The sequence below is a fragment of the Micromonas pusilla genome (assembly GCF_000151265.4).
Source record: "Micromonas pusilla CCMP1545 genomic scaffold MICPUCscaffold_9, whole genome shotgun sequence".
Taxonomy (NCBI): domain Eukaryota; kingdom Viridiplantae; phylum Chlorophyta; class Mamiellophyceae; order Mamiellales; family Mamiellaceae; genus Micromonas; species Micromonas pusilla.
In genome coordinates, this window is record NW_003315890.1 from 222,176 (window position 1) to 245,726 (window position 23,551).

At 68.7% G+C, this 23,551-nt stretch overlaps 10 protein-coding genes across 10 annotated transcripts; 5 read left to right on the forward strand and 5 right to left on the reverse strand.

Moving 5' to 3' along the window:
• Nucleotides 1–68: 68 nt before the first annotated feature.
• Nucleotides 69–1,739, forward strand: MICPUCDRAFT_60577 (uncharacterized protein; the record flags this gene model as incomplete). Its single annotated transcript, XM_003060837.1, has 1 exon — nt 69–1,739. The coding sequence occupies one exon, from the start codon at nt 69–71 to the stop codon at nt 1,737–1,739; it is 1,671 nt and encodes a 556-aa protein (XP_003060883.1).
• A 182-nt stretch (nt 1,740–1,921) lies between these two features.
• Nucleotides 1,922–3,555, forward strand: MICPUCDRAFT_28211 (uncharacterized protein). Its single transcript, XM_003060838.1, has 2 exons — nt 1,922–2,183; nt 2,384–3,555. Exons 1-2 carry the CDS (start codon nt 1,991–1,993, stop codon nt 3,451–3,453), a joined length of 1,263 nt encoding a protein of 420 aa, XP_003060884.1. The 5' UTR covers nt 1,922–1,990; the 3' UTR covers nt 3,454–3,555.
• A 497-nt stretch (nt 3,556–4,052) lies between these two features.
• Nucleotides 4,053–4,512, reverse strand: MICPUCDRAFT_11572 (uncharacterized protein; the record flags this gene model as incomplete). Its single annotated transcript, XM_003061095.1, has 2 exons — nt 4,053–4,216; nt 4,308–4,512. Coding segments are annotated over 2 exons (369 nt in total), but the record flags the coding sequence as incomplete, so codon positions are not given.
• A 357-nt stretch (nt 4,513–4,869) lies between these two features.
• Nucleotides 4,870–6,752, forward strand: MICPUCDRAFT_60580 (uncharacterized protein; the record flags this gene model as incomplete). Its single annotated transcript, XM_003060839.1, has 2 exons — nt 4,870–5,616; nt 5,820–6,752. Exons 1-2 carry the CDS (start codon nt 5,005–5,007, stop codon nt 6,750–6,752), a joined length of 1,545 nt encoding a protein of 514 aa, XP_003060885.1. The 5' UTR covers nt 4,870–5,004.
• Nucleotides 6,753–6,822: 70 nt separating this feature from the next.
• MICPUCDRAFT_60581 (uncharacterized protein) lies at nt 6,823–8,976 on the reverse strand (the record flags this gene model as incomplete). The annotated part of the gene is made up of 1 exon (XM_003061096.1): nt 6,823–8,976. One exon carries the CDS (start codon nt 8,974–8,976, stop codon nt 6,823–6,825), a length of 2,154 nt encoding a protein of 717 aa, XP_003061142.1.
• A 1,257-nt stretch (nt 8,977–10,233) lies between these two features.
• MICPUCDRAFT_63266 (uncharacterized protein) lies at nt 10,234–12,232 on the reverse strand (the record flags this gene model as incomplete). Its single annotated transcript, XM_003061097.1, has 1 exon — nt 10,234–12,232. A coding segment is annotated over one exon (1,999 nt), but the record flags the coding sequence as incomplete, so codon positions are not given.
• Nucleotides 12,233–12,584: 352 nt separating this feature from the next.
• On the forward strand, nt 12,585–16,177 carry MICPUCDRAFT_48038 (uncharacterized protein; the record flags this gene model as incomplete). Its single annotated transcript, XM_003060840.1, has 1 exon — nt 12,585–16,177. One exon carries the CDS (start codon nt 12,585–12,587, stop codon nt 16,041–16,043), a length of 3,459 nt encoding a protein of 1,152 aa, XP_003060886.1. The 3' UTR covers nt 16,044–16,177.
• A 44-nt stretch (nt 16,178–16,221) lies between these two features.
• On the reverse strand, nt 16,222–16,914 carry MICPUCDRAFT_63269 (uncharacterized protein; the record flags this gene model as incomplete). The annotated part of the gene is made up of 3 exons (XM_003061098.1): nt 16,222–16,449; nt 16,579–16,584; nt 16,672–16,914. The coding sequence occupies 3 exons, from the start codon at nt 16,912–16,914 to the stop codon at nt 16,222–16,224; spliced, it is 477 nt and encodes a 158-aa protein (XP_003061144.1).
• A 573-nt stretch (nt 16,915–17,487) lies between these two features.
• On the forward strand, nt 17,488–19,446 carry MICPUCDRAFT_41210 (Phosphate:Na+ symporter family; the record flags this gene model as incomplete). Its single annotated transcript, XM_003060841.1, has 1 exon — nt 17,488–19,446. One exon carries the CDS (start codon nt 17,488–17,490, stop codon nt 19,444–19,446), a length of 1,959 nt encoding a protein of 652 aa, XP_003060887.1.
• Nucleotides 19,447–19,673: 227 nt separating this feature from the next.
• Nucleotides 19,674–23,384, reverse strand: MICPUCDRAFT_41211 (ero1-like protein precursor /fumarate reductase; the record flags this gene model as incomplete). Its single annotated transcript, XM_003061099.1, has 1 exon — nt 19,674–23,384. One exon carries the CDS (start codon nt 23,382–23,384, stop codon nt 19,674–19,676), a length of 3,711 nt encoding a protein of 1,236 aa, XP_003061145.1.
• Between the last annotated feature and the right edge of the window lie 167 nt (nt 23,385–23,551).

A 23,551-nucleotide genomic window follows, 5' to 3' on the forward strand; every position in this document is an offset into this window, starting at 1 on the left:
CGTCCTCGGGGAAGGGGGAGGGCGCGGGGCGCGGGGTGGGGGGGGGGTGGCGTCGTCGCGCGCGTGCGATGCCGTCGCGCGGCGCGGACACTGCGACGATGATCGATCAGATCGGTGCCGACCTGTCGCTGTCGCCGTCGGGCTCGAGTCCTTCCACGAACCCCATGCAGGGTTTCGGTGGGCGCGACAGTCCCGCCACGCGCGTCGCATCTCGCACGTCCCACCCCGCGCGCGCGATGCTCGGCGCCGGCGCGTTCCTCGCCCCCGGGGCCTCGCCCCTCGCGCGTCCCTCCGACGCCGGCCGCGGCGGCGCGCGTCGCGCCGCCGCGATGCGCGTCGTCGCGAAGGGCCAGAGAGGCGTCCGGAGGGTTCGACAGGCCAACTTCGCGGAGGAGTTCGCCCCCGGGTCCGTCCTCGGAAAGATGATGAACCTTCGCCTCAACAAGATCAACTGGGAGGTGATGAGCGACGCCGCGGACAAGCTCGACGGCGAGCTCTCGTCGCAGGCCATCTTGGGCTTGGTGCGCGCGGAGGTCGCGATGCGCGGGATCGACGCCCTCAAGGAAGAAAACCGCGGGTACAAGGAGTACATCCTCCTTCGCTCGCTGGGACTGAAAGCGTGGTTCACGATGGCGACGTCGCGCGCGGGGATTCACGACCCGCGGACGCGATGCGCGGTCGGCAAGGCGCTGTCGTCCCCGGACGGGGAGTACAACATCTATCGACGCATCTTCGCGCACGCGCCGCTCGCCGCGGCGGGCGATTGGGACGGCTTCGCCGACGGCCTCGCGAGCGACGCGAAAGCCGTCGCGGAGGCGCTCACCGCGTCCGACCTGAACACGACGAAGGTGCGATACGACGCGAGCGTGACGGAGACGCACTTCGCGTGGATGGGGGACGAGGTGAAGCGCGTGGAGGAGGCGATGCGGCGCGCGGAGGTTGGGGACGCGCCCGTCGTCGTCGCCGCGCGCGCGCCGTGGGTCGACCCCGGGGCGTCGCCCGTCGGCGCCGCGGGGGGTGCCGACTCGAGCGCGGGGGGTGCCGACTCGAGCGCGGGGGGTGCCGACGCGGCCGCCGCCGCCGACGCCGAGGAGGACTCCGTCGAGTCCATGTTCGGAAAGAAGAAGAAGAAGAAGAAGAAGGGCGGGCTCGGCGCGGCGGTTTCCGCGGTTTCCGCGGTTTCCGCGGCGGCGTCCGCCGCGGGGTCGACCGGCGCGCCCGCCTCCCTGGACCAGATCCTCGGCGGCCTCGTGAAGAAACAGCAGGAGCCGACGTTCCCAGAGCTCGAGGCCTGGTGCGTCGGCAGCTCCCAGGCGACCGCGTCCGAGGCGGCGGCGTGCGCGGCGTCCATCGCGCTCGCCGCGCCTGAGAACGCCACCGTCGTCGCGCCGTCGTCGCTCGTCGCGTCGTGCCTCGCGTTCGACACGAAATCCCTGGGACGTAACCGCCGCGTCGTGTCCGTTACCGAGGCTGCGAGCGACGCGTTGACGTTCGAGGACGGCGAGGACGGCGTGTGCGTGTGCATCGTGTTCGATCCCCCGGCCGTCGGCGGTTTTGGCGGAGAGGACGCCGCGTTGGCGCGGACGGTGGCGAAGGCGAAGGCGGCTGGTGCGCCGTGCGTCCTGGCCGCGGTGACGCTCGTGGGCGGCGGCGCGTGCGAGCGCGGGGGCGGGACCGCGGGCGCGGACGCCGCGGGGGAAGCCGCGGAGGCGCGGGTGATGACGCGCGCGGGGTTGTAGCGCGTAAGTAGTACGCGGAGGTCGCGAGCGGCGTCGTATCGTACTGTAATAAAACGGCGACGCGTGCGCGATGAGAAAAACTGTTGCACGCCGACCGCGACCGCGAAATCCCTCGAACGAATGAATGATCCATCACACCTCATCACTACTCCGCGCGCCGCGTCGAGCACACGATGGGGAAGCGCAAACCGGAGGCGGAGCCGGAGTCGGAGTCGGACGTCGAGTTCGAGGACGATGACCTCAGGCGAGAGATGGAGATGGACGCCGACGCCGACGCCGGCGGCGGCGGCGACGGCGACGACGACGACGCGCTCGAGGACGAGGACGACGAGCTCGAGGCTGAGATGGCGGCGCTGGAGAGCTCGCGACGCGAGCGCGGGTACAAGAAGCTCGAGAACAGGGCGTTCGTGAACAACAAAGAGGGACTCCGCGCGTCGCTCGACGGTACGCGCGCGCCTCGATCGCGCGCGCTCGTCGCCTCCCTTCCTCATCGCGCGCGCGCGGGGTCCGCCCCGGAGGATCGACCGATCGCCCCCGCCGCCGCACGATTCGATTCTCGCCCGACGAACGAAACGAATCCCTCCCCTCGCTCGTCGTCGCCCTCTCACGCGCCCCCCGCCCCCGCCTCGCCTCCGCCTCCGCAGACTTCCAGTGGACGAAGAAAGCGAAGTGGATCGACCACATGGTCGTCGCCGGGACGAAGACCGCGGAGACGCTCGCGGACGTCAACGACGATCTCGCGCGCGAGACGCACTTCTACGAGCACGCGCTGCGCTCCGCGGAGGTGGCCATAAAAAACCTCAAAGAGATCGGCGTCGCCGTGAAGCGCCCCGACGACTTCTACGCCGAGATGGTCAAGTCCGACGAGCACATGAAGCGCGTGCGCGCGGAGCTGATATTCGAGCAGACGAGCCAGGAGACGAGGGAGGAGCGGCGCAAGGCGCGGGAGCAGAAGCGGTACGGGAAGCAGGTGCAGGCTGAGAAGATCAAGGAGCGGACGCTCAAGAAGAAGGAGAGCATCAAAAATTTGGACAAGTGGCGGAAGCAGAGGAAACAGAACGGGTTCGCGGACGACGGGAAGGCGCCGGACGGGTTCGAGGACGCGCCGAGACAAAAAGAGAGGGGGGGGTCCAGAGGCGGCGGCGGGCAGCACGGGCGGTCCACGCCGGAGTCGCAGAAGAAGCGCGAGTTCAAGAACGAAAAGTTTGGCTTCGGCGGTCGCAAGAGGGTACGTCGTCGTCGTCGTCGCGCGAACGGTCGCACTTCTGCCGTTTTTTTTTCGTTTCGTTTCGTCACGTTCGCGACTTTTCCCGCTCGAATCGACTCGAAACTCGAGACTCGAAACTCGATCGATCATAGGCGGGCTCAAGGGGTGCTGCCCGCATCCCTTGAAGCCTGGCGAAAGGGGCACCTTCTCCTCTACGGTGTATATCCCGCGCTAAAACGCCTTAAAGTACCGCCGGCGGTCGTAGGCTCTCTCGGTCCCTGGCGCGCGTTCGCGCGCGCACACATCGAGAGAGCCTCCCGTCACGCGCCGCGCATATTCCATTGCCTGGGCGAGCGACGTCGTCGCCATTACGCCTCTGGACAGACCATGCTCGTGCTATTCGACCCGACTCGGTTCCGTCGCCGCCTCCTCGAAACTCGAAACGCGCGGGCGGCGCTCCGTCCTGACGTTCTCTCTCCTTCTCCTTCTCCTTCTCTTCGCAGATGAACAAGCAGAACGACAAGCAGGGCCTGCAGGACATGAGCTCGTACAAGCCCGCGAACTTCGACGCCGGGTTCAAGGCTGGGAAAGGATGGGGCGACATGTCGGTGCGTGTTCAACAATTTTACGCCGCTCGGCCCGATCAGATCAGATCGCTTTCCCCCGCACCAATAATCGCAGTGAAGATCAATCGACACCTTTAGATTTGCACGTCAGCATGATATCCCTCGCGGGGTTCGTGATTATGCCAACTAACGTCAGAGCGACCGGTGGCTCCCTCGCGGCGCGTCGCTCTCGTCCGCGCTCCTCCGCGCTCGTCGCTGACTCTCTCCCTCTCCGAACCTTCGAATCTTTTATTTTCGTCCAGGGTCGCGGCGGGCGAGGCCGAGGGCGAGGCGGCCGCGGCGGCGGCGGGCGAGGCGGCGGCGGGCGAGGCGGCCGCGGGGGTCGATGACGCGCCCCTCCCGCGCGCGCGACGCGACGTGCCATCCTCACGGGCTGTTGTAATTTTCAATCTAGTAGACTACGAGACTACGCGCGACGCGTCGTCGTTCATTCATTCATTTCGTTCACTCGCCGACGAATCGATCGTCGAAGCGGTCGTCGCTCAGCCGACACTCGTCCTTCATCCCGAGCAACTCGTACCGGTTGTTCGCCACGAGGTCGTACACCGCGTCGCGCAAGAACCCGGGCACGAGCGGCCCCACGACGCCCGCGATCGGCAGCAGCGGCATCCGCTTCAAGTACGTCGCGATTCGAAGCACCGCGTCTGAGAGTCGAAAGAGTTTCTTATCGATCAGTTGAAAGGGTACGCGATCAAATGTTGAAACCGAGGGATGGGTGAAACAGCCCTAACGCACCCGACTTGACGTACGATCTGTCGCGCTCGACGAGGACGATGGAGCTGATGTCCGACGCGTCCCTCCCGGACCGGCGTAGCAGCGCGCGTCCCGCGCTCGACTGCAGCGCGGCGAATCGCAGCTCCCCCGGAGGATCCAAGTCCAGCGCGAGGTTCACGCCGCCGTTGCACAGGTTGCACACGCCGTCGAAGAGGATGACTGGCCGCGCGTCGCCGGCGTCGAAGTATCGGTCGCCGCGGGGGTCGGTGTCGAGAAGAAGATCCGCGTCGTCGTCGCTCGCCGCGCGCGTCGCGGAGGACGACGCGGACGCGGACGGACGGCGGCGCGGGCGGGGGGCGGCGCCGGCGACGCGGCGGCGCGCGCTCTTCGCGGGGCGTCGCGGCGCGGGCGCGGACGTGGACGCCGCGAGCGCGGCGCGCGTGGGGAGGATGGCGCGCGCGGTCATCTCTGGACACGTCATCGTCACCACCTCCGATATCCGAGGACGTTCGAGAAGGTGGACGACTGGACGGCAGTCCCCGAGCGCGCGCGCATGTCGCCGGGAGTACTCGTCGCTCGGTGTCCGATATCGCGCGCGGCGTCTCGCGCGCGAGCGGCGTTTCGATCGCGCGGCGCGCCCGCGTCGCGTCCTCCGCGCCGCGTTCCCTCTCCGCCGTCGCCGCGCGGCGCGCGCGTCGGCGTCGTCGTCGTCGCGTCGATGGCGACGTCGTCGTCGTCGTCGTCGACCGCGGCGCACGCGTCGCGCCGCGTCGCGAAGGTCGCCGTCGTCGGCGCCGGCGCCGCGGGCCTCGCCGCGGCGAAAGAGCTCCGCGAATTCGGCCACGACGTGCGCGTCTTCGAGAAGGGCCGCGACGTCGGCGGCGTCTGGGTCTACGACGCCGCCGTGGAGGACGACGCGCTCGGCGTGGATCCGAACCGCGCGATTGTGCACTCGTCCGTGTACGCGTCGCTGCGAACGAACCTCCCGAGAGAGGTCATGGGATACGCGTCGTTCCCGTTCGCGTCGTCCAAGTCGTTCAGCGGGAGCGACGACCGGAGGTTCTGCGGGCACGAGGAAGTGCGCGCGTACCTTCGCGCGTACGCGACCCGTCACGATCTGTTGGATGCGATTTCGCTGGGCGAGGAGGTGACCGACGCGACGCCGGTCGTCGCCAAGGCGTCCGACGACGACGACGCGACGCGATGGGGGCCGAAGTGGCGCGTCACCACGAGATCCGTCGAGAAGGGCGACGACGACGACGCGAACGCCGCCGTCGTCGAGACGTTCGACGCGCTCGTCGTGTGTAACGGGCACTACTCGGTCCCGCGCGTCCCGAGTCTCCCCGGGTCTGAGGCGCGTCCTCCTCGCACTGACTGGTCCCCATACGACCGCGTTCGCGTGGTGCACGCCGTTCCTTAAGGACTTCGCCCGTCGCATCTCTCCGCCCACGCCTCGCTTTCGATCCCGACACACCGCGTTGCCTTTCAACTCCATCTGACGCCTTTCAACTCCACCCCGACATCGGCCCTCAGACGTGGCCGGGGACGCAGACGCACTCGCACAACTACCGCACCCCGGAGGGGTTCGAGGGGAAAACCGTCGTCGTGCTGGGCGCGATGGCGTCGGGGGAGGACCTCGCGAGGGAGATCGCGACGCGCGCGAAGACGGTGCACTTGGCCGCGCGCGGGTGGACGCCGCCGAGGGAGGGGCCCGAGGATGGGGACCCGGGGGACTTTCCCGCGAGCTCGTATCCGAGGAACTGCGTCCTTCGACCGGGCATCGCGGAGCTTCGAAGCGAGGGCGTCGCCGTCGTCTTCGAGGACGGCGCGATCGTGGAGGGCGTGGACGCGGTCGTGTACGCGACGGGGTATCACTACGTGTTTCCGTTTTTGGAAGGAGAGACGGACCGGGAAAAGTCCTTAAGGATCGGCGTTCACCACGCCAGCGCGGTCGTATGGGAACCAGTGTATTTGGAAGGCGGCGGCGAGACGGAGAAGAAGGCGTTTTCCGTCGCCGCGGTGGATAACTGCGTGTCGCCGTTGTATAAGCACGTCTTCCCGCCGCGCTCGGCGCCGTCGCTGTCGTTCATCGGGCTCCCGTGGAAGGTGGTGCCGTTCCCGCAGTTCGAGCTCCAGGCAAGGTGGATCGCGAAAACGCTCGCGGAGGGGGGGTTACCGAGCCGCGAGGCCATGGCCGAGGAGGCGGCCGCGTTCGAGGAGAGCCTCGCGAGGGACGGCGTCGCGCGAAGGCACGCGCACAGAATGGGAGAGACGCAGTTCGCGTACAACGACGAGCTATCGACGCTGTGCGGCGAGGAGCCGCTGGCGGGGTGGCGCGCGGAGATGTACCGCGCGACCGGGCGAAGGAAGCGGTCGAAACCGACGGAGTACAGGGACGCGGCGCCGTGGGACGACGAAGCCGCGCGCGAAGCCGCGCGCGAAGAGTTCGCGAGATTTATAGACTAGGACACCGTACGAGTAGTAAACCGGGGTCGTCGTCCATCATCACATGATCTTACATTCGCTATCTATATCGCTATCTTATATCTGATATCGCTATCTTTATTCGAGCCAATGCCGCCTTCACCGCTTCCTCAACGCCCGCGTCGAGCGCCGCGTGCGGAATGGAGACGTACGCGTACCCGGCCGCGGCGCAGCCTCTGCTCAGTAAGTAGTCCCTCAGCGCGGTGCCTCCCGTCTTGCGCGACTTGGATCCGATTTTTTCGTCTCCGTCTGAACACGACGACAGAAAGTGCGTCGGCCCGTCGATCTCGACCGCGACGATGATCTCCTTCGTCTCCGCGACCACGTCCACGACCACCCTCGCCGTCTCCGCGTCGTCGCCCCCCCCGCGCCGCCGCAGCGGCAGCGTAATCTCCCTCTCGAGCTCGACGTTCTGCGACCCGAGCATCGCGCGAAACGCGTCCGCGGCGGCGCGTTGCGTCTTCGACGTTCGGACGCGGTCGGACACGTCGGACATGTCCGACACGCGTCCGCGTCCGGACGCGAAGCACCGACGCGCGGCCGCGCGCGCCGCTCCGCGCGCGTCGTCGCTCGCGTCGCGCGCGTCGCCCTCGTCGTCGTCGACGTCCTCCGCGAGGTACCGCCACGACGCGTAATACAGCTGCGTCGCGCTCGCGACCGAGAGCCGCCCAACCGCCTCGCCGCCGCCGCCGAATTGAACGTCGACGACGCGCCACATCGCGCGCGCGTCCTCGCCGCGAACCTGCCCCAAGCACGCGCACGCCCACAGCGACGCGCACGTCCACCGCGCGTCGACGCAGCACGGCGAAGACGCGGACGTCAGCGCGGCGACGCGGCGAGCGAGGTTTCGAGTCGCGGAAGACGTCGCCGCCGCCGCCGCCGCCGCCGCCGCCGCGTCGTCGGCGTCGTCGGCGGCGTCGTCGGCGTCGTCGGCGTCGGCGCGCGTCGTCGCGATCGCCCAGAGCGCGTCCGACGCTTCCTCGAGGGTGAAGTCGTCCGCGAGGTCCGTCGCGGCGGACGCGAGCGCGGCGACCGCGTCGTCCCCGGGGTCGGCGCGAATAGACGCGAACGCGTGCCACGCGTTGGCGACGTCTTGCGGCGTCGCGCGTTCGCGTTCGCGTTCTTCCGTCCCGTCCGTCTCCACGTCAGCATCCACGTCGGATCCCGTGTCATCTACGCCGAGGAAGCCAGGCCGCGCGATCGCGCGCGCGCACGCGCCGAGGAACGCCGTCCTCTCGCGTCGAATCTCGATCGTCTGTTCGCGTCCGCGGAGTCCGTCTCCGTCGGTGTCGGCGTCCGCGGCGGCGGCGAGCGACGCGTATCCCCACAGGCACTGCGCGAGCTGCCGCGGCGTGATGGTCCTCTCCGACGCGGCGACCACGTCCGCGGCCGCGCGCGCGAACGACGCGTCGGACGCGACGCGAGCGAGCGGCGGCGTCAGCGTCGCCGCCGCCCACAACGCGACGCACAGATCCCGCGGGTTCGCCGCGCCGCCGCCCGCCCCTCCTCCTCCTCCTCCTCCTCCTTCGCCTCCGCCGCCTCCGCCGCCTCCTCCGCCTCCTCCTCTCGACGCGACCATCCTCACGACCGCGTCCGTCATCGCGTCCCGCCACGCCTTCGTCGTCGGCAGTTTCGCCTCCCCCAGCGTGGCGTAAGACCAGAGGATCTGCGAGACGTCTCGCGGCGGGAGGGATCCGGCGGCGACGCGCGTCACGATGGCGCTCGACAGCGTCGGCGCCACCGTCGCGAGGTCCGCGGAAGACGGGGATAACATGGCCAGCGTCCACGCCGACGTGCTCAGCGCTCGCGGGGACATCTCTTTCGCGCGCGCGCGCAGCGCGCAGAGGAGCTTCTCGAGCGCGGGCGACTCGCGATCGCGATCGTCGTCTCCGCGCGTCGTCGTCGTCGTCGTGCTCGCGAGCGATCGCAGCGCGGCGCACACGTGCACGGCGTTTAGTCGCCCCCAGTGCTTGCTCACGAGGTCGTTCAGCGTTTCCGGGTCCCCCGCGCGCGAGAGCGCCGCGGTGAGGACGCGCTCGGGCTTGCACGGGCATCCCAGGCAGTGACATACTTGGCAGTCGCATCGCGCGCCCGAGGAGCACTCGCACGCGCCGGTGACGCCGCCGGAGACGAGCTTCCTGCCGCGCGGTTTGCGCGGGTTCGAGCCGGGGGCGCCGCCGCCCGCGGGGGCGCAGCACGACGCCATGTCGCGCGACGCCTGCTCCGGCGCGCGGGGACGAGTGCGGAGGATTCGATTGTTCTTTCCGAGACGATGCGAGGTTCTGTTGAGACGCTGATTTCTCTCGAAGGCTCCACCTTCTCTCTCCTCCTCCTCCTCCTCTCCGCCGTTCCGTCGCCGCTCACGTCCACCCGAGCGCGCTCTTGCCTAACCCCAACCCCTGCCCCAACTTCCCTAAGAAGTTCGCCCCTTCCTCCGCGGCGTACGCGGAGACGTCGCTCGCGTCCCCGAAGCGGTCGAACCCGGCGGCGGTCCAGTCGACGCCGCCGGCGCCCGCGCCTCCGGCGCCCGCGCGCGCCCGCCCGCCGCGTAACGACGGCAACGACACCGGGAGGTACGAGAACCGCGGCGGCAGCGCGCCGCCGCCGCCGCCGCCGCCGAGCCCGCCGGAGCCGACGCGCGCCGTTTCGATCGACGAATCGTCCCTCCCGCCGCCGCCGCCGACGCCGCGCGCGAACAGACCCAACAACGCGGAGACCCGGCGTCTCCACGACGACGCGTTGCGCGTCAAGAACGACTCGTACGTCGCCCAATCGATCGGATCCAGCGTGGAAGATAACGCGTCCGTCGCGCTCGCCGCGATCGCGCGCGCCTCGGACGCCGCGCGCGTCGCCCACGCGTACTGCGCCCCGCCGCCGCCGCCGCCGCCGCCGCCGCGATCCTCCGCGCCGACGAAAACACGCGTGATCGTCATGACGTCGAACAGCGCTTGGATCGTCCACTTCTCGCCGATCCCGCCCGCGTTCGTCGTCTTCACGAACGCGTCGTACGCGTGCGCGCACTCGCGCGCGCACGCCGCCCCGAGCGCGTGCGTCGCCGCGGAAGGGAGGAGGTGCCCGCCGACGCGCGTCGCCTCGTCCGCGGCAGCGCGCATAGCGTCCAGCACCCGCGGGGAAGGCTGCGACGGCAGCCTGAGCGTCATGTCCCCGCCCGCGTCGGCGACCGTCTCTTCTTCCCACTCCGCGGGGAGCTCCGCGGAGGTCATGGTGTCGTCGGAGGCGAGCGATCGCGAGACGGCGGCGCCGATGTCGGCGGCGACGCGGACGGCCCACGTTTTGAACCCGCGCTCGCGCGCGGCTCGCAGCGCCGCCGTCGCGTCCGCGAGCTGCTCTTGCGCCGCGGTCGACAGCTTCGGGGCTTTCCCGTACTTCCCCCCCGCGCGTCTGCCGAGCGCACCGGATACGAACCGTCGTGACGTTTCATCTCCGACGTCCCACGCGTCGCGCGGCGCGAGCATCGTCGCGAGCTCCGGCGCCGCGTCCGTCGCGATCGCGTGCGCCGTCTGACCAATCAGAAGCGCGCGTTCCGTCGCCGTCGCCGTCGCGTCCTCCTTCTCCTCCGCGATTTTCGATCGCAGAAACGACGCGAGCGACGCCATCCCCGCGTGCGCTTCGTGATGCGCGTATTCCTCCACCGCGGCCGCTCGATCCTCGCGGCTCGACGCGCTCGAAGAGCCCCCCGCCGTCAGCGCCGACGCCTCCCGTCGCGTCTCCGCGAGCGTCGTCGCGACTTCCAACGCGATCCCTCGCGCGACGATCGCGCTGATGGACGAGGAGGAAGAGACGCTCGACGACGCGGTCTCGCGCCCGGGCGTGCACGGCGCGTCGGGCGAGGCGTCGTCGGTCGTCGCGACGGCGCCTTTCCCCCACAACGCCGCGGGCCGTGCGGCGGCCGCCGCCGCCGCCGTCGTCGTCGTCGCCTTCAGCGCGGCGTCGATCGCCGCTCGCGTCGGCGCGTGGCTCAGCGCGTCCCTCAGCAACGCCCTCGCGCGCTGCACGAACGGTTTCTCCGCGAGGGCGCCCCAAGCGTCGAGCGCGGTCCCGAGGAGGTCCGAGACGGCGAGGTCCTCGTCCGACGCGCCGGGTTTTCCGCCGCCGCCGCCGCCGCCGCGCTCCATCCTCCGCGTCACGTCCTTCTCGAACGCCGCGAGCTCGCCGAGGCTCCGCACCGAATTCAGCAGCCCTCTGCTCTCCACCGCGCGCGCGACGTCCTCCGCGACGCCGGTCAGGTACGCCTCGCACGCGGCGGCGACGTCTCTCCGCGACGGCGCGCGCGTCGCCAACGCCGTCGCCCGCGCCTCCACGCGCGCTCTCCGTCGCTCCGCCTCGCGCTTCGGGACCGCGACGCCGGCGAACGACGTGTCCATCTCCCTCCGCGTCCCCTCCTCGGACCCCGACGACGTCCCCACGATGTCCCGGAACGCGCGCGGGACCGAGACCGAGAAGTCCCCGTCCCCGTCCCCGTCCCCGTCCCCGTCCCCGACGCGCGGGAGGAAGCACCGCGACGCGAGGAGCGTCGTTCGCCGAGCGTCGAGGAGCGTCCTCGCGAGCGCGTTCGCCGCCTTCCCGCGCGTCTTCCCCTCCGCGCCGCGTCGCAGGATCGCCCGCGCGTGCGCGCGGCGCGACTGCATCGCCAGCGCGAGCGCCTCTGCGGCGGACAGGTCTTCGACGAGGACGCACGCGGCGACGGCGGAGGACGCCCGAGACGCGTCAAGGGCGGATTTCGCGCGCAACTCCTCTCGCGCGCGTCGAGCGATCTGCGCGCGGAACGAATCGAGCAGCGGACCTTGCTGCTTCACGAGCGGGAACATCTTGAGGACGTCCGCCCACGACATGACGCCGTCGTCTCCCTCGCCTCGCTCGAGCGCGGAGTACACGTCGGAGGCGGCGAGGAATCGCTCCGCGGCGCCGAGGAGGTCGCCCTCCTCGAGCGATCCCCAGATCTTCTCCGGGGTGTCCACCAGGAACTTCACCCTGCTCCCGGTCGCGTACTCGAGATCCTCCTCGCCCTCGACGAAAATCTCGCCGGTGATCTCGTCCACCTTAAACGCCGGCTCGCTCGAGGAATCCCCCCGCGTCGTCACCGCGGGGTCGGGGAGATCCTGGAGCATCTTATTGAGCTCGCCCAGTTTTTCCACCGCGCTTCGCGCGTGTCGCTCGATCGCCTCGATCGCGTCCGCGGTCGCGATCGCGTCGAGGTAGCTCCCGCCCCTCAGCTTCTTCAGCTCTCTCGCCTTCTCCGCCGCCTCCAAACGCGTCTTTTTCTCGATCTCTCGAACCTCCGCCACCTTGTACGTCTCGAACAGCGCGTCCGCGTTCTTCTCGTTCGTCGCGCGCTCCTCGTCGGTGAGGGCGCGTCCTCCCGACGCCTCCGCGAGCGCGCGGAGGTACGCCTCGTCCTTCGGCTTGGGCGGGAACTCTCGTAGGAGTTGCTCCGGGTCCATCTCCGGGACGTCGCCGGCGGGCGAGGGGTCGAGGGGGGGCGTCATCGCGTGCGTCGCGCGACGACGACGCGTGCCCCGCGCGGGGTCGCGATGTTGTGGCGTGCGTCGACCCGCCGTCGGGGTTTGAACCTCCAGACTCTGTGCACATCATTCAATGCCAAGAAAGCGTCGGTCAGTTGAAAGGGAGCGCGATCAAATCTTGAAACTACGAGGTGGGTGAATCTTCGTCACACGCAAAATTTTGGAAATCGCGTGATATCGCGCGGCGAAAGGTCGAATTGGGGATCGCGCGCGGCATTGTCGCGCGAGCCACGGCACGGGCGTCCACGCGGAGGTCTTCGCGTCGTCCGTCATGGCGGGCAAGAAGAAGAAGAAGAACAAATCGCGCGGGAACTCGAACTCGCGCCCGAACTCGCCGCCGCGCGCGCCGAGGACGGCCGATCCCGCGCCCGCTTCCAGCAGCGACGACGGCACGACGGCAGAGCAAAAGATGATCGCGGAATTGGAGGCGCAAGTGCAGGCGCGGAACTCCCCGGGGGGATCCCCCGCCTCCGCGATCGCGTCCGCGATCGCGTCCCCCGCGGACGCCGCGACCGGCGCGCCCACGCCGCCGCCGGAGCCGCCCGCGCCGGACCCGTGGCCGAAGGTCTCCGCCGAATCGCGCGACGCGTGGCTCGCGGAATTCGACGCCCTGAACGACACCGGCACGGAGTCCTTAGAGGGCGGGAAGATCGTCGAGGTCCTCCTCAGAGCCGGCGTCCCGAACGAAACCCTGCGCGTGATCTGGGACCTCGCGGACGAGGACCAGGACGGGAAGATGTCCGCGGACGAGTACGTCATCGCGATGTACCTCACCGAGCGCGCCAAGGCGGGGGTTTCCCCGCCCGTGTCGCTGTCGGAGCTCCCGGACGACACGTTCGATCCGGACGCGCGCGGGGCGGCGTCTGAATCGGCGGAGAAGGAGGAAGAGGAAGAGGCGTCTGAATCCGAGTCGGAGTCGGAGTCGGAGTCGGAGTCGGAGTCGGAGGACGCGCCCGCCGCCCCGGAGGCGGCGCACGACGAGACGGAAGTCCCCGCCAAGAGATCTCCACCCGTCGTCGAGAAGGTCAAGAGCGCGAAAGAGAAGCCGGCGGCGGCGAAGAAGGACAAAAGGAAGTCCTTGGACGCGATCGTCTCTCCGAACGCGACTTCCGCGGAGCTGAGGAGGGTGCTCATGACGTACAAAACGCGCGCGGAGGACGCGGAGAAGGCGTCCAAGGCGGCGAAATTCCGCGCGGACGGCGCCGAGCTCGCGGCGTTGACATACGAGGAGCGAGCGAGGGCGGCGGAGGACGCGATGGAGGCGATCCTGGAGGAGAAGAGCGCGCAAGAGCAGGAGATTGAAGCCGCGGGCGGCGCGGCGGCGGCGGCGACCGCCACCGCCGCGGAGGAGAAGAAGCGCGCGAAGGACGCCGTCGCGTTCGCGCAGAGAGCGAACGAGGCGGTCAGGCGGGCGCTCGCGCAGGCGGCGGCGGCGGAGACGGACGCGCGCGCGTTCAAACGCGGGTTCAAGAAGATGATCGCCATCATGCGCTCCGAGCCGGAGCAGCGCGAGTTTTTGATGAACCCGACGTTCGAGCTCGACTCTGAATCGGAGGCGTCGGACGACGACGACGACGACGACGACGACGACGGCGGCGACGACGACGACGGCGCCGACGTCGTCGCCGCCGGGTTCGAGACCCTGCGCGGGTTTCTCGTCGAACAAGCGGAGGAGCTTCGCGAGTTGCGGCACCGGTACGAAGGCGACGGCGGGATCCTCGGCATCGCGAACGCGCCCGCCAACTCCCGGGCGCGGAAGCTCGCGGAGGACGCCGCGAACGCCGCGGCGGTGGTGCGAACCCCCGGGGCCGCCGTCGCCGTCTCCCCCGGAAGCGCGCTCGGGACCCACGCGTCGACGGGGGGCAGCCCGTCCGCGTTCGGCGCGGGCGAACACGGGTTCTCGCGCGCGCTCAAGGGCATGGACAAGGACGAGCTGTGCTCCGAGCTCGAACGCTTGCGACGGTACACGTACCGCCTGCAGAGGAAGCTCGAGGACGCGCGACGCGCGGCGACGCAGAGCGAGTACAAGGCGGCGCGCGCGGCGGAGGAGAGAGACGACGCCGTCGCGTACGCCGAGCGCAGAGCGCAGACGGCGCTCGCGGACCGAGAGGACACGGAGATCAAGGCGAAGCTCGCCGCCGCGGAGGCGCAGCGGCTGCGCGAGGAGGGACAGAACCTGCGCACGGTGAACCGCGCGCTATCGAGGCAGGTGGACGCCGTCGCGGGCGTCGGGGCGTCGCCGCGCGCCGCCGTCGCGGAAGCCGCGGGGCTCTCCGGGCTGGGATCGCGGTCCCCGCGAGGGAGCGACGCGGGACGCGACTTCACTCTGGCGTCGCCGTCCTCCGCGATCGCGCGCGACTCCGTGACGAAGTTCCAGCGCGGACCGGACGGCGTGGACGCGTACCTGCGCGAAGCCGCGGCGGCGGCGGCGGCGGCGCGCGCCGCCATCGACGGCGTGGACGCGATCGAAGCCGCCGCGCGGTCGATCGAGGCCGCCGCGCGCGTCGGCGACCAAGAGTCCGTGGAGAACTGGAAAGAAGTCGTCTGGGCGCTGAGAGGCGAGTCGCCGCCGCCGGAGGCGATCGAGGGATTCAAGATTGCCCGACCGCGGACGCCGCCGGAGCCGGACGACGGGCTGCCGCCGATGCCGAACTCGACGCCGACGACGCGGAGACCCGCCGCGAGCGCGGTGAGTCCCTCGTCGGCGTCGGCGCCGAAGCCGCGCCTCCAATCCGTCGCGGTCGCGAGCCCGTCGTTCGTCGCGCCGGCCGCGCGCTCGCCGGGTTCGTCCTCGCGTCGCTCCTCGCAGATGTTCTCCCCGACGGGGGGCGGCGCCGCGCGCGAACGCGACGTCCGCCGCGCGGCGACGCCGGAGTTCTTGCGCGCGGCGCGCGCGGCGTGGGACGCGCAGATCGCCGCCGCCGTCGCGGAGGAGGAAGCGGAGAACGAGCAGCTCTCGGCGATGGAGTCCGAGCTCGTGCGAACCGGCGCGATGGCGCCGAACCCGCTGCGGTTGCCGTCCCACATGCGAGTGAAATCGACGGAGAAGACGGCGAAAGACGTGGACGCGCTCGTGGAGCGGCTCAAGGACACGCTGCACGAGAACGGCGCCGACGTGTCGCTCGTGCGAAAATCGGATTTCAAATACGTCTTGTCCTCGGTCGAAGACGCCGCCGCCGGGGGCGGCAAGGCGTCCGCGGAGCGCGTCGTCGGCGGAAGCAAGAACTACTTCAAGTCCTTCGGCGCGGCGCACGCGCGGCGCGACGCGGACCGCAAGCGCCCGGACCCGATGATCGTCGTCCTGAAGATGGAGAACCACGCGCTTCTCGTGTACAAGGGCGCGACGGCGCGCGCGGCGGATTTATTCGACGTGGTCGTCAAGTACGCCACGCCGACGCCGACGCCGAGGTCGGTCGGTCGCTCGCGAGGCGCGAAGGAGAACGCCAACCCGTTCGCGCCGTCGTTCTACGGCGGGTCCCTCAGCGGGTCGCCGTCCGTCGCCGCGGAGACGCACCTGAGGTACGACGCGTCGTTGGCGGCGTTCACCGGTCGCGAGAAGCCGCGGAGCGCGGCGGCGGGGACGGGGACGGGGACGGGGACGGGGACGGGGATCCCTCCGCCGAAGATTCCTCTGCCGGCGGGCGGCGCGTCCGCGTCCGCGTCGTCGGGGCATCACAAGGAGAAGAAGCGTCGGAGCCGGAGCAAGCAGCCGTCGCCGCGGTACGCGTGATGGACGGGACGGGACGGGACGACGCGAGCGCGAGACGCGTTCGGCCAGCGACGCGGCGCCGTCGGCTTCTTTTTAATCGCATCCGTCGCGTCCCCGACCGCCGTCGGGAGTTGTATTACAGTACCGAGTTCATCCTACGATCAACGAATTAGCTAACGCGAACGTCACTCGCGCTCACTTACTTCATCTGATCCTGGATCATGTCCGCGGCCTCCTGCACCGTCGCGATCTTCTCGGCACCCTCCTCGTCGAGCGTGATCTCGAACTGCTCCTCGAGCGCCATCATGATCTCCACGGTGTCGAGAGAATCCGCGCCGAGGTCGACGAATTTCGCGTCCGCGGCGACCGCGTCGAGATCGGTGCCGAGCTGCTCGGAGATGATCGTGCGCACCTTCGTGAGCGTGTCCGCGTCCTGATGCGGCGGACGAGAGGAAGAGAGACGAGGGAGGGAGAGGGAGGAGGGTCGAGGCGGGTCAGGGATCGAATTGAGAAAAAAATTATCCGGCCGCGCAGCGGGGTGAGCCCCGCGAGAAAAGTCGGAAGCCTCCGATCGATCAGTCGACTCGGGGCCCTGGTCTCGCGCGTCTTCGCGCGAAGCGAAGCGGGGAAAGCGCGTCGGGAGACGCACCGCGGCGGCGTTGACGCGGAAGGCAGCCTTCGCGACAACGACGGGCTTCGTCGCGCGGAGCGCCGCGGTGGACTTCGAGCGGAGCTGCGCCTGCGCGCGGTCGGGAAACGAGGCGTATCGGGAAAAAGCGTCAGCGAAGGCCGTGGCGGATTTCGCGCGAGAGGACGCGGGCGGTCTCGCGCGTCGCGCGCGCGATGCGACGCCGCGCGCGATGCGACCGCGCGCGCGTGGACGACGTGGCATCGCGGTCGCATCATCGCGCGCGGTAGCGTCGTCCTCGCGCGATCGCGCGTCGCGTCGCGAGCGCGTTTCCCGAAGCGCGCGCGTCGAGTGCGAGCGGAATCGGATAGGACCTAAAAATACCAAAACCGCGGCGACGACGACGACGTCGGGCGACGGGCGACGCGAGAAGAGCGCGCACCCTGGGGGCGACCTTCGCGACAGCGGAAATGTTCATGATAGTGGCCATCTTGACGGGTTGGGTGGGTTTGCGTGTGGTGTCGTGAGCGCGCGAGGAATGGTGATCCGGGCGGGGCGGGACCGGGGACGAAAAAAAAACCTGGGCCGGAGAAACTCGTGACTTGGACAAATCGCGGTCGGATGTCGTCGGTCGGTCGACTCTTCGATACCATTTCTCATTCCGGGGCGAGGATAGGGTTGTCAGTGCAGGGTTCGCCGGGCTGATTTCCCGCCCTCCGTTCTCGATTTGACGGCGGGACCCTGGTTCAAAAAAAGAATATTCCTCTTGTTTGTCACCTTAGCCGCCGCAAGACGCGTCACTTTTCGGTTCGCGAGCGCACGAAACGCCCCGAAAAAATGGCACTCCGCAACCTCCTCGGGGCGTCCCACCACGACCCCGGCAACGATGGCACGGACGAGGGCGAGGGCGAGGCCGGGATGACTATGCTCTGCCTCATCTACTTCATCGCGCTCTTCATTTTCGTCTACGACAGGTTCATCAAGAAGAAGGAAGACAAGAAGGACTTCTCCGAGGAGCTCGTGGACGCGAAAGCGTTCGCGGCCGCCAACGCCGAGGCGGACGGCAGTAAGAACGTGTACGAAGGCATGACCGACGACGAAATCCGCGACAAGATCGCGCAGGACAAGTGGCTCAAGCCCTCGGCGGACGAGAAATCGCCAGAGTACAGGGCGAAGTTTATTCGCACCGCTTCTTTCGGGAAGCTCTCCATCGACGACAAGAGCGCCGCGCGCGATTTCCTCCATTTTCTCGCCGGCGTCAACTGGTTCAAGGTGTTCCTCGTCGTCTTCATCATCTACTGCATCTGGACGTTCCTCCTCGTCCTCAACATCATGGGCACCGGCTTCAAGCTTCTCGGCGGGAAATCCTCCGCGAAGATGTTCGACGTCGTCGACAACCCGATCTCCGCCCTCATGGTCGGTATCCTCGCCACCGTGCTCGTGCAGTCCTCGTCCACGACGACGTCTATCATCGTCTCCCTCGTCGGCGCGAACGAGCTCTCCGTGAAGTACGCGGTCTTCATGATCATGGGTGCGAACATCGGTACGTCTGTGACGAACACCATCGTCGCGATGGGTCACTTCAACAACCCGGAGGAACTCCGCCGCGGCTTCTCCGCGGCTACCGTGCACGACGTCTTCAACATGATTGCGGTCGCCATCTGGCTCCCCATCAACTGGATCTACCCCGTCTTCAAGGAGATGACGTACGAGATGGTCAAGGACATCGACGCGTGCGACGACTCCGACGGCGACGACTGCTCGAAGACGGAGTTCCTCAAGCCCTACGTCTCCCCTTACACCAAGGGCATCGCCGCCTACGACAAGAAGGTCGCAGACTTCGTCTCGCAGAACTACTGCAACGGCTACTGCAGCGAATCATTGACCTCGACACAGATGAAAGCGGTCTCTGGCTTCGCGTGCACGTCCACCTCGGACTGCTCCAACTTCCACGCCGACTGGAAGGCCTCCTGGATGGACGGCAGCAACCTCCTGAAAAAGCGCGCGCCGTTGGCCATTATGCAGGACGCCTCCGGCAAGACCACCTCCTACTACGATTGCCCCACCGGTGCGGACTGCACGACCACCTCCTTCTTTCAGAGCGGCGTCGGCAGAACGTCCTTGACGGCCGGCACGTACTACAACGTGTGCAAAAGCTCAAAAATGTCCACGACGAAGTGCGACGCTCGCCTCCTGAAGGGCGGTCTCGCGTACGACACCTGGGACATGTCCGATAGAGAAGCGGGCACGACGCTCACGATCCTCTCCCTCGCCGCGCTCTGCGCGACGCTCTTCTGCATCGTGTACGTTCTCCAGATCGTCTTTAAGGGCCCCGCCGCGCGCATGCTCAAGAAGGCTGTCGGGTACCACCCCTTCCTCAACATGGTCATCGGCTGCGGCATCACGATTCTCGTGCAGTCGTCGTCGATCACGACGTCCACGCTCACGCCGATCGCGGCGGTCGGCCTCATCACCCTCGAGGAGATGTTCCCGCTCACGCTCGGCGCGAACGTCGGTACCACCCTCACGGGCATCATGGCCGCGACCGTCGTCACGTCCAACCCGGTCGAGGCGTGGCAAGTCGCGTTGACGCACTTCTTCTTCAACGTCTTCTCGATCATCCTCATCTACCCGCTTCCGGTTACCCGCGCGATCCCGCTGGCGGCGTCCAGGTGGCTCGGCAAGATGACCGCGAACGAGACGTACGGAAAGATTTTCCCGCTCGTGTACACCGGCGTTGTGTTCATGGCGATCCCTGGGGCTGCCTACGGCATCGCCGTCGCCGCGTCGTCATGATCGAGGTGGACACCGAGGGTCACGATCGTTCGCGACAGCGCGTACGCGACGATGGACACTCAATGGGAAGATTAGACCTTTATTCAATTTATAATATCATGCTTAGTTACTCATTCATCGTCCCTCTCACGAGTCGCGCGCGCTCGCGTTCGAAGTGCTCGTCTCGTCGCGAGAATAAGAATCAATCGCGGCTACGCCCGCGAGCGTCGATTCCCCGCCGCCGCGGATCACTCCGCGAGGACGCCGACGGCTTCGAACGCCTCGAGCATGTCCCGTCCGTGCACCGCGTCGAACGCCTCCGTGCCGTCCGTGCCGCCTAATTTCAATATCGCCTCCGCCCCCGCCGGGTGATCGTCTAAGAAATCAGTGAAGTCGTACACGTCGCCGCCGATCGCGACCCAGCAGTCGTCCGAGCTCGCGTGCTTCGCGAGCTCGTCGCGCGTGATCTGGAGGGTAAAACCCTCCTTTCCCCCCCGCGTCGCCGCCGTCGCATCCGCCGCCGCCGCCGCCGCCGTCGTCGTCGTCGTCGTCGTCTCGCCGTCTCGCACGATCATCGCTGCCCTCCCCGCGGCTCTGCCGAACACCGCGCACTCCGTGAGCGCGTTGCCGCCGAGCCGATTCCTTCCGTGCGTCCCGCCGGTCATCTCCCCGACGGCGAACAGACCGTCCACGGGCTCGACGCCGCCGTCGTCGCGCGCGCGCACGACGCGCATAGCGTCGTCCACGCGTATCCCTCCCATCGTGTAGTGCACCACCGGGGTGACCCTTCCCGCGTAGAACGGCCCGCGAAGATCGAAACGTCCCGACGCGCGAAACGCCGTCTTGTTCGTCAGCGGGCACGGTTCCCCGCTCGCGGCGGCGTCGTCGTGCGCTCTGATCGCGTCCGTCACGACGTCGCGCGTGAGCTTCCCAAACGGCCGGCGTTTCACATCGCGCGCGCGAAGCGTCGCGTCCATCCAATTCGCGACGTCTTCCATCGTGTCGCGCCTCGCGAGCAGATTCTTTTTCACGTACATCGGCACGTGCTTATCCGCCTCCGCCGCGGCGACTGCGTCCAAGAGGATGACAAAGTTCAAGGCGACGCCGCCGCCGTTCGCGGCGAGCCCGCCCGCGGCCTCCTCCGCCTCCGCCTCCGCGATCATCGTATTCGTGACGTAATCCCTTCCGCCGAGCTCGTCGACGAACCGAACGCCGCCGCGCGTGAGGAGCACGCCGCCGGCGCCGCGTAAGATCTCCGCCGCGAGCGTCTTCGTCCCCGCGTCGACGTCGCTCGCGTCCACGAACCCGGTCGGGTGGATCTGCACGTTCTGGAGATCGATCGCGCTCGCGCCGAGTTTCATCGCCATCTTGTGCCCGTCGCCGACGCTCCCGGGCGTGTTCGTCGTCGCGAACCGCGTCGCGAACGGCGCGTGCTCTCGGAGCAACCCTTCTCTGTCTCCGGCGTATCCGCCCGTGGCGAGGATCACGTTCCTCGCGCGCGTCCATCCCGCGGTCTCGTTCGCGCCGACGACCCCGTCGAGCGGCGCGACCCATCGCACGCCGTCGACCGCGCCCGTGCGAGCGTCCGTCGTGATCTCTGTCGCGCGGTGACGCTTCATGACGGTGAACGCGCCGGAGGATCGGTACTCGTCGCACTTTTTCTGAACCCCGGACACGAGCGTCGAGCCAGCCATGCCGCTCGCGGGTCGGTGCGTCCGCGCGTGCGAGTGCCCGCCGAGTCTTCCAACTTTGCTCAGATCGACGCCCACGCGCGCGCGGAACCACTCTAAGGTCTCCACGCTCCCGCGCGTGAGCGCGGGGACGTGCTCGACGCTCTCCGGCGCCAGCGCGTTCCCGTTCCCGTTGTCCCCTCGCGAGTGTTTGTAACAGTCCTCCGCGTACGTCTCGACGGTGTCGGGGTTCTCGGGGTAATTCACGCGATCGACGCCGTTGATCCCGCTCGAGGCCCACTGCGAGTTCCCCCCGACGTACCCTTCTTTCTCGAGGAGAACGACGACGCCACCGCGGTCGAGGATCGTGAGCGCGGCGGAGAGGCCCGCGAGGCCGCCGCCGACGACGACGGCGTCGACGATGCGTTCGCGCTTCGTCGCCGTCGGCGTCTTCTCCGTCGTCGCCGCGGCGGCGGCCGGCGTCGCGAGCGCGCGCAGCGCGTGCTTCACAAACTTCCCCGGGGTATCCCGCGCGTAGTGTCGCGCGAGGGTCAGCACCCTGGCGTCCGACGCGAGCGCGGCGGCGATGACGGCGTCCTCTTCCTCCTCGGTCGCGTCGCCGTCGCGCGCCGCCGCCGCCGCCGCCCGCACGGCCGCGTTCATGAGCTTCCTCGTCGTCGTCTCGTCGGACCCGCCGGGAGGGTCGTCGTCGCTCGCGTCGGCGGAGCGCTCGGTCTTGCCCGCGGTCGTCGTCGTCGTCGTCGTCGCCGCCGCCTCCTCCCTCGCCGCGGCCGCCTCCCTCGCGAGTTTCTCCAGCTCCGGGGCTTTCAAAATCGCGTGCGAAAACTTCGCGGCGGTGTTCACGAGCGCGACGACTTCGCTCCTGGACAGCGCGCCGCGATGCAAGTGCTCCGGAAGCAGCAACACTTTGAGCGCGGTGCCCAGCCCTAACAGCTGCAGCTTCCCGTGCAGCTTGCACTTCTGGCACGAGATGCAGTCCATGACGTCGGAGATGTTGTGCCACACGCCTTTAAACTGCGTCTTCAGAGACGCCGCGGACGCGTCCGACGTCGACGAGATGGACGCGCGAAACAGCTCGCTCTCGTCGAAAGCGTCGAACACCCCCGCGCACGAGGACAGAATGTGCGTGTCCAACAGCCGTCGCATGAGCGCCTCCGTGCGCGCGTCTTCAACCGCGTCCTCGCCCAGTTTCACGTCCACGTCGAGCAGCGCCGGCGCGGCTTTACGCAGCGCTCTCAACAACACGACGAACGAAAAGTGCAAGTTTCGAAGCCGCTCCGGGTGCTCGCCGTAGTGCCGCGCGTATCGCTCCGGGTCCTCGCTCCACTCCGCGATCCCCGCGGCGCGCTTCGGCGGCTTCGCCCTGAGCGCGACGTGCACGTTCACGCTCGCGTGCATCCCGGACAGGAGACGGTACAGCACTCTCTCTTCGTAGCACAGCCCGTCGATTCCAGTCGATTCCGATTCGGACGCGCCGCCGACGATCGCGTCGCCGCCGCCGCCCATTACCTCGCGTCGTCCGTCCCTCCGTCCGTTCCTGAGGCAGTTCTCGTCGTAGATGGCGCGCCACACGTGCGAGCCGTTGTACCCGGTCCATCGCTCCGGGTTCCTCTTGAGGTTCACGTGCTCCGTCGCGTGCGTCTCCTGCGCGTCTTGCGCGCGACACATGTCCAGCCAAAACGTCGGCGACGACTCGTCCTCCTCGCAGTCCTCCTCCGGCGCGGACGCGGACGCGAGCGCGGCGTCTTCCCTGGGCGAGATCGTGCGATCGACCGGCGTCGTCGCGGACTGTCGCTCGCCGAGCCGCGGGTTATCGATCGGCGACGGCGGCGTCAGCGAGCACGACGGCGCCGCGGACGGCTCGAGGGACGGCGCGAGGGAGACGGCGCGGTCGCCGGCGAACGACGACGACGACGAGTGCGAGAACGCGGCGGACGCGGGCTCCTCGTCCGCGTCCGACGCGTCGCCCGCGGCGCACGACGGCGTCTCCTCCTCCGCGCCGGCGCCCGCGTCCTTCCCCCAGAACTTACACGGCCGGTTCAGGTCCACCGGGAACAAGCGCATGTACGTCGTGTCCGCGAGCTCGCCCAAGAGCTCGTGCAGCTCCTTCTCGTTCGCGAACTGCACGTCCTCGACGGTGCATCGCGCGTCCCCGACCGCGTTCGCGGACGGCGTCCACGGCGTCGCCGGCGCGGACGACGCGAGGGGGAGGAGGAACGCGAAGAGGATGCCGAGGAAGAGCGCCGCGCGAGAGACGCGACGACGCATCTCGTCCGTCCGCGCGCGTCCCCTCCCGCGCGCGTTCGACTGGATGGATTATTGACTGTTGTGGTGAAGATCGGAGCCGAACTTTCTACGAGCTTCTCCGAGCGTACTACGCGAGTACGGGGTCTCTAACTGTTTGCCTGTGTAACTTGTCCGGTCCGGGCCCAAGT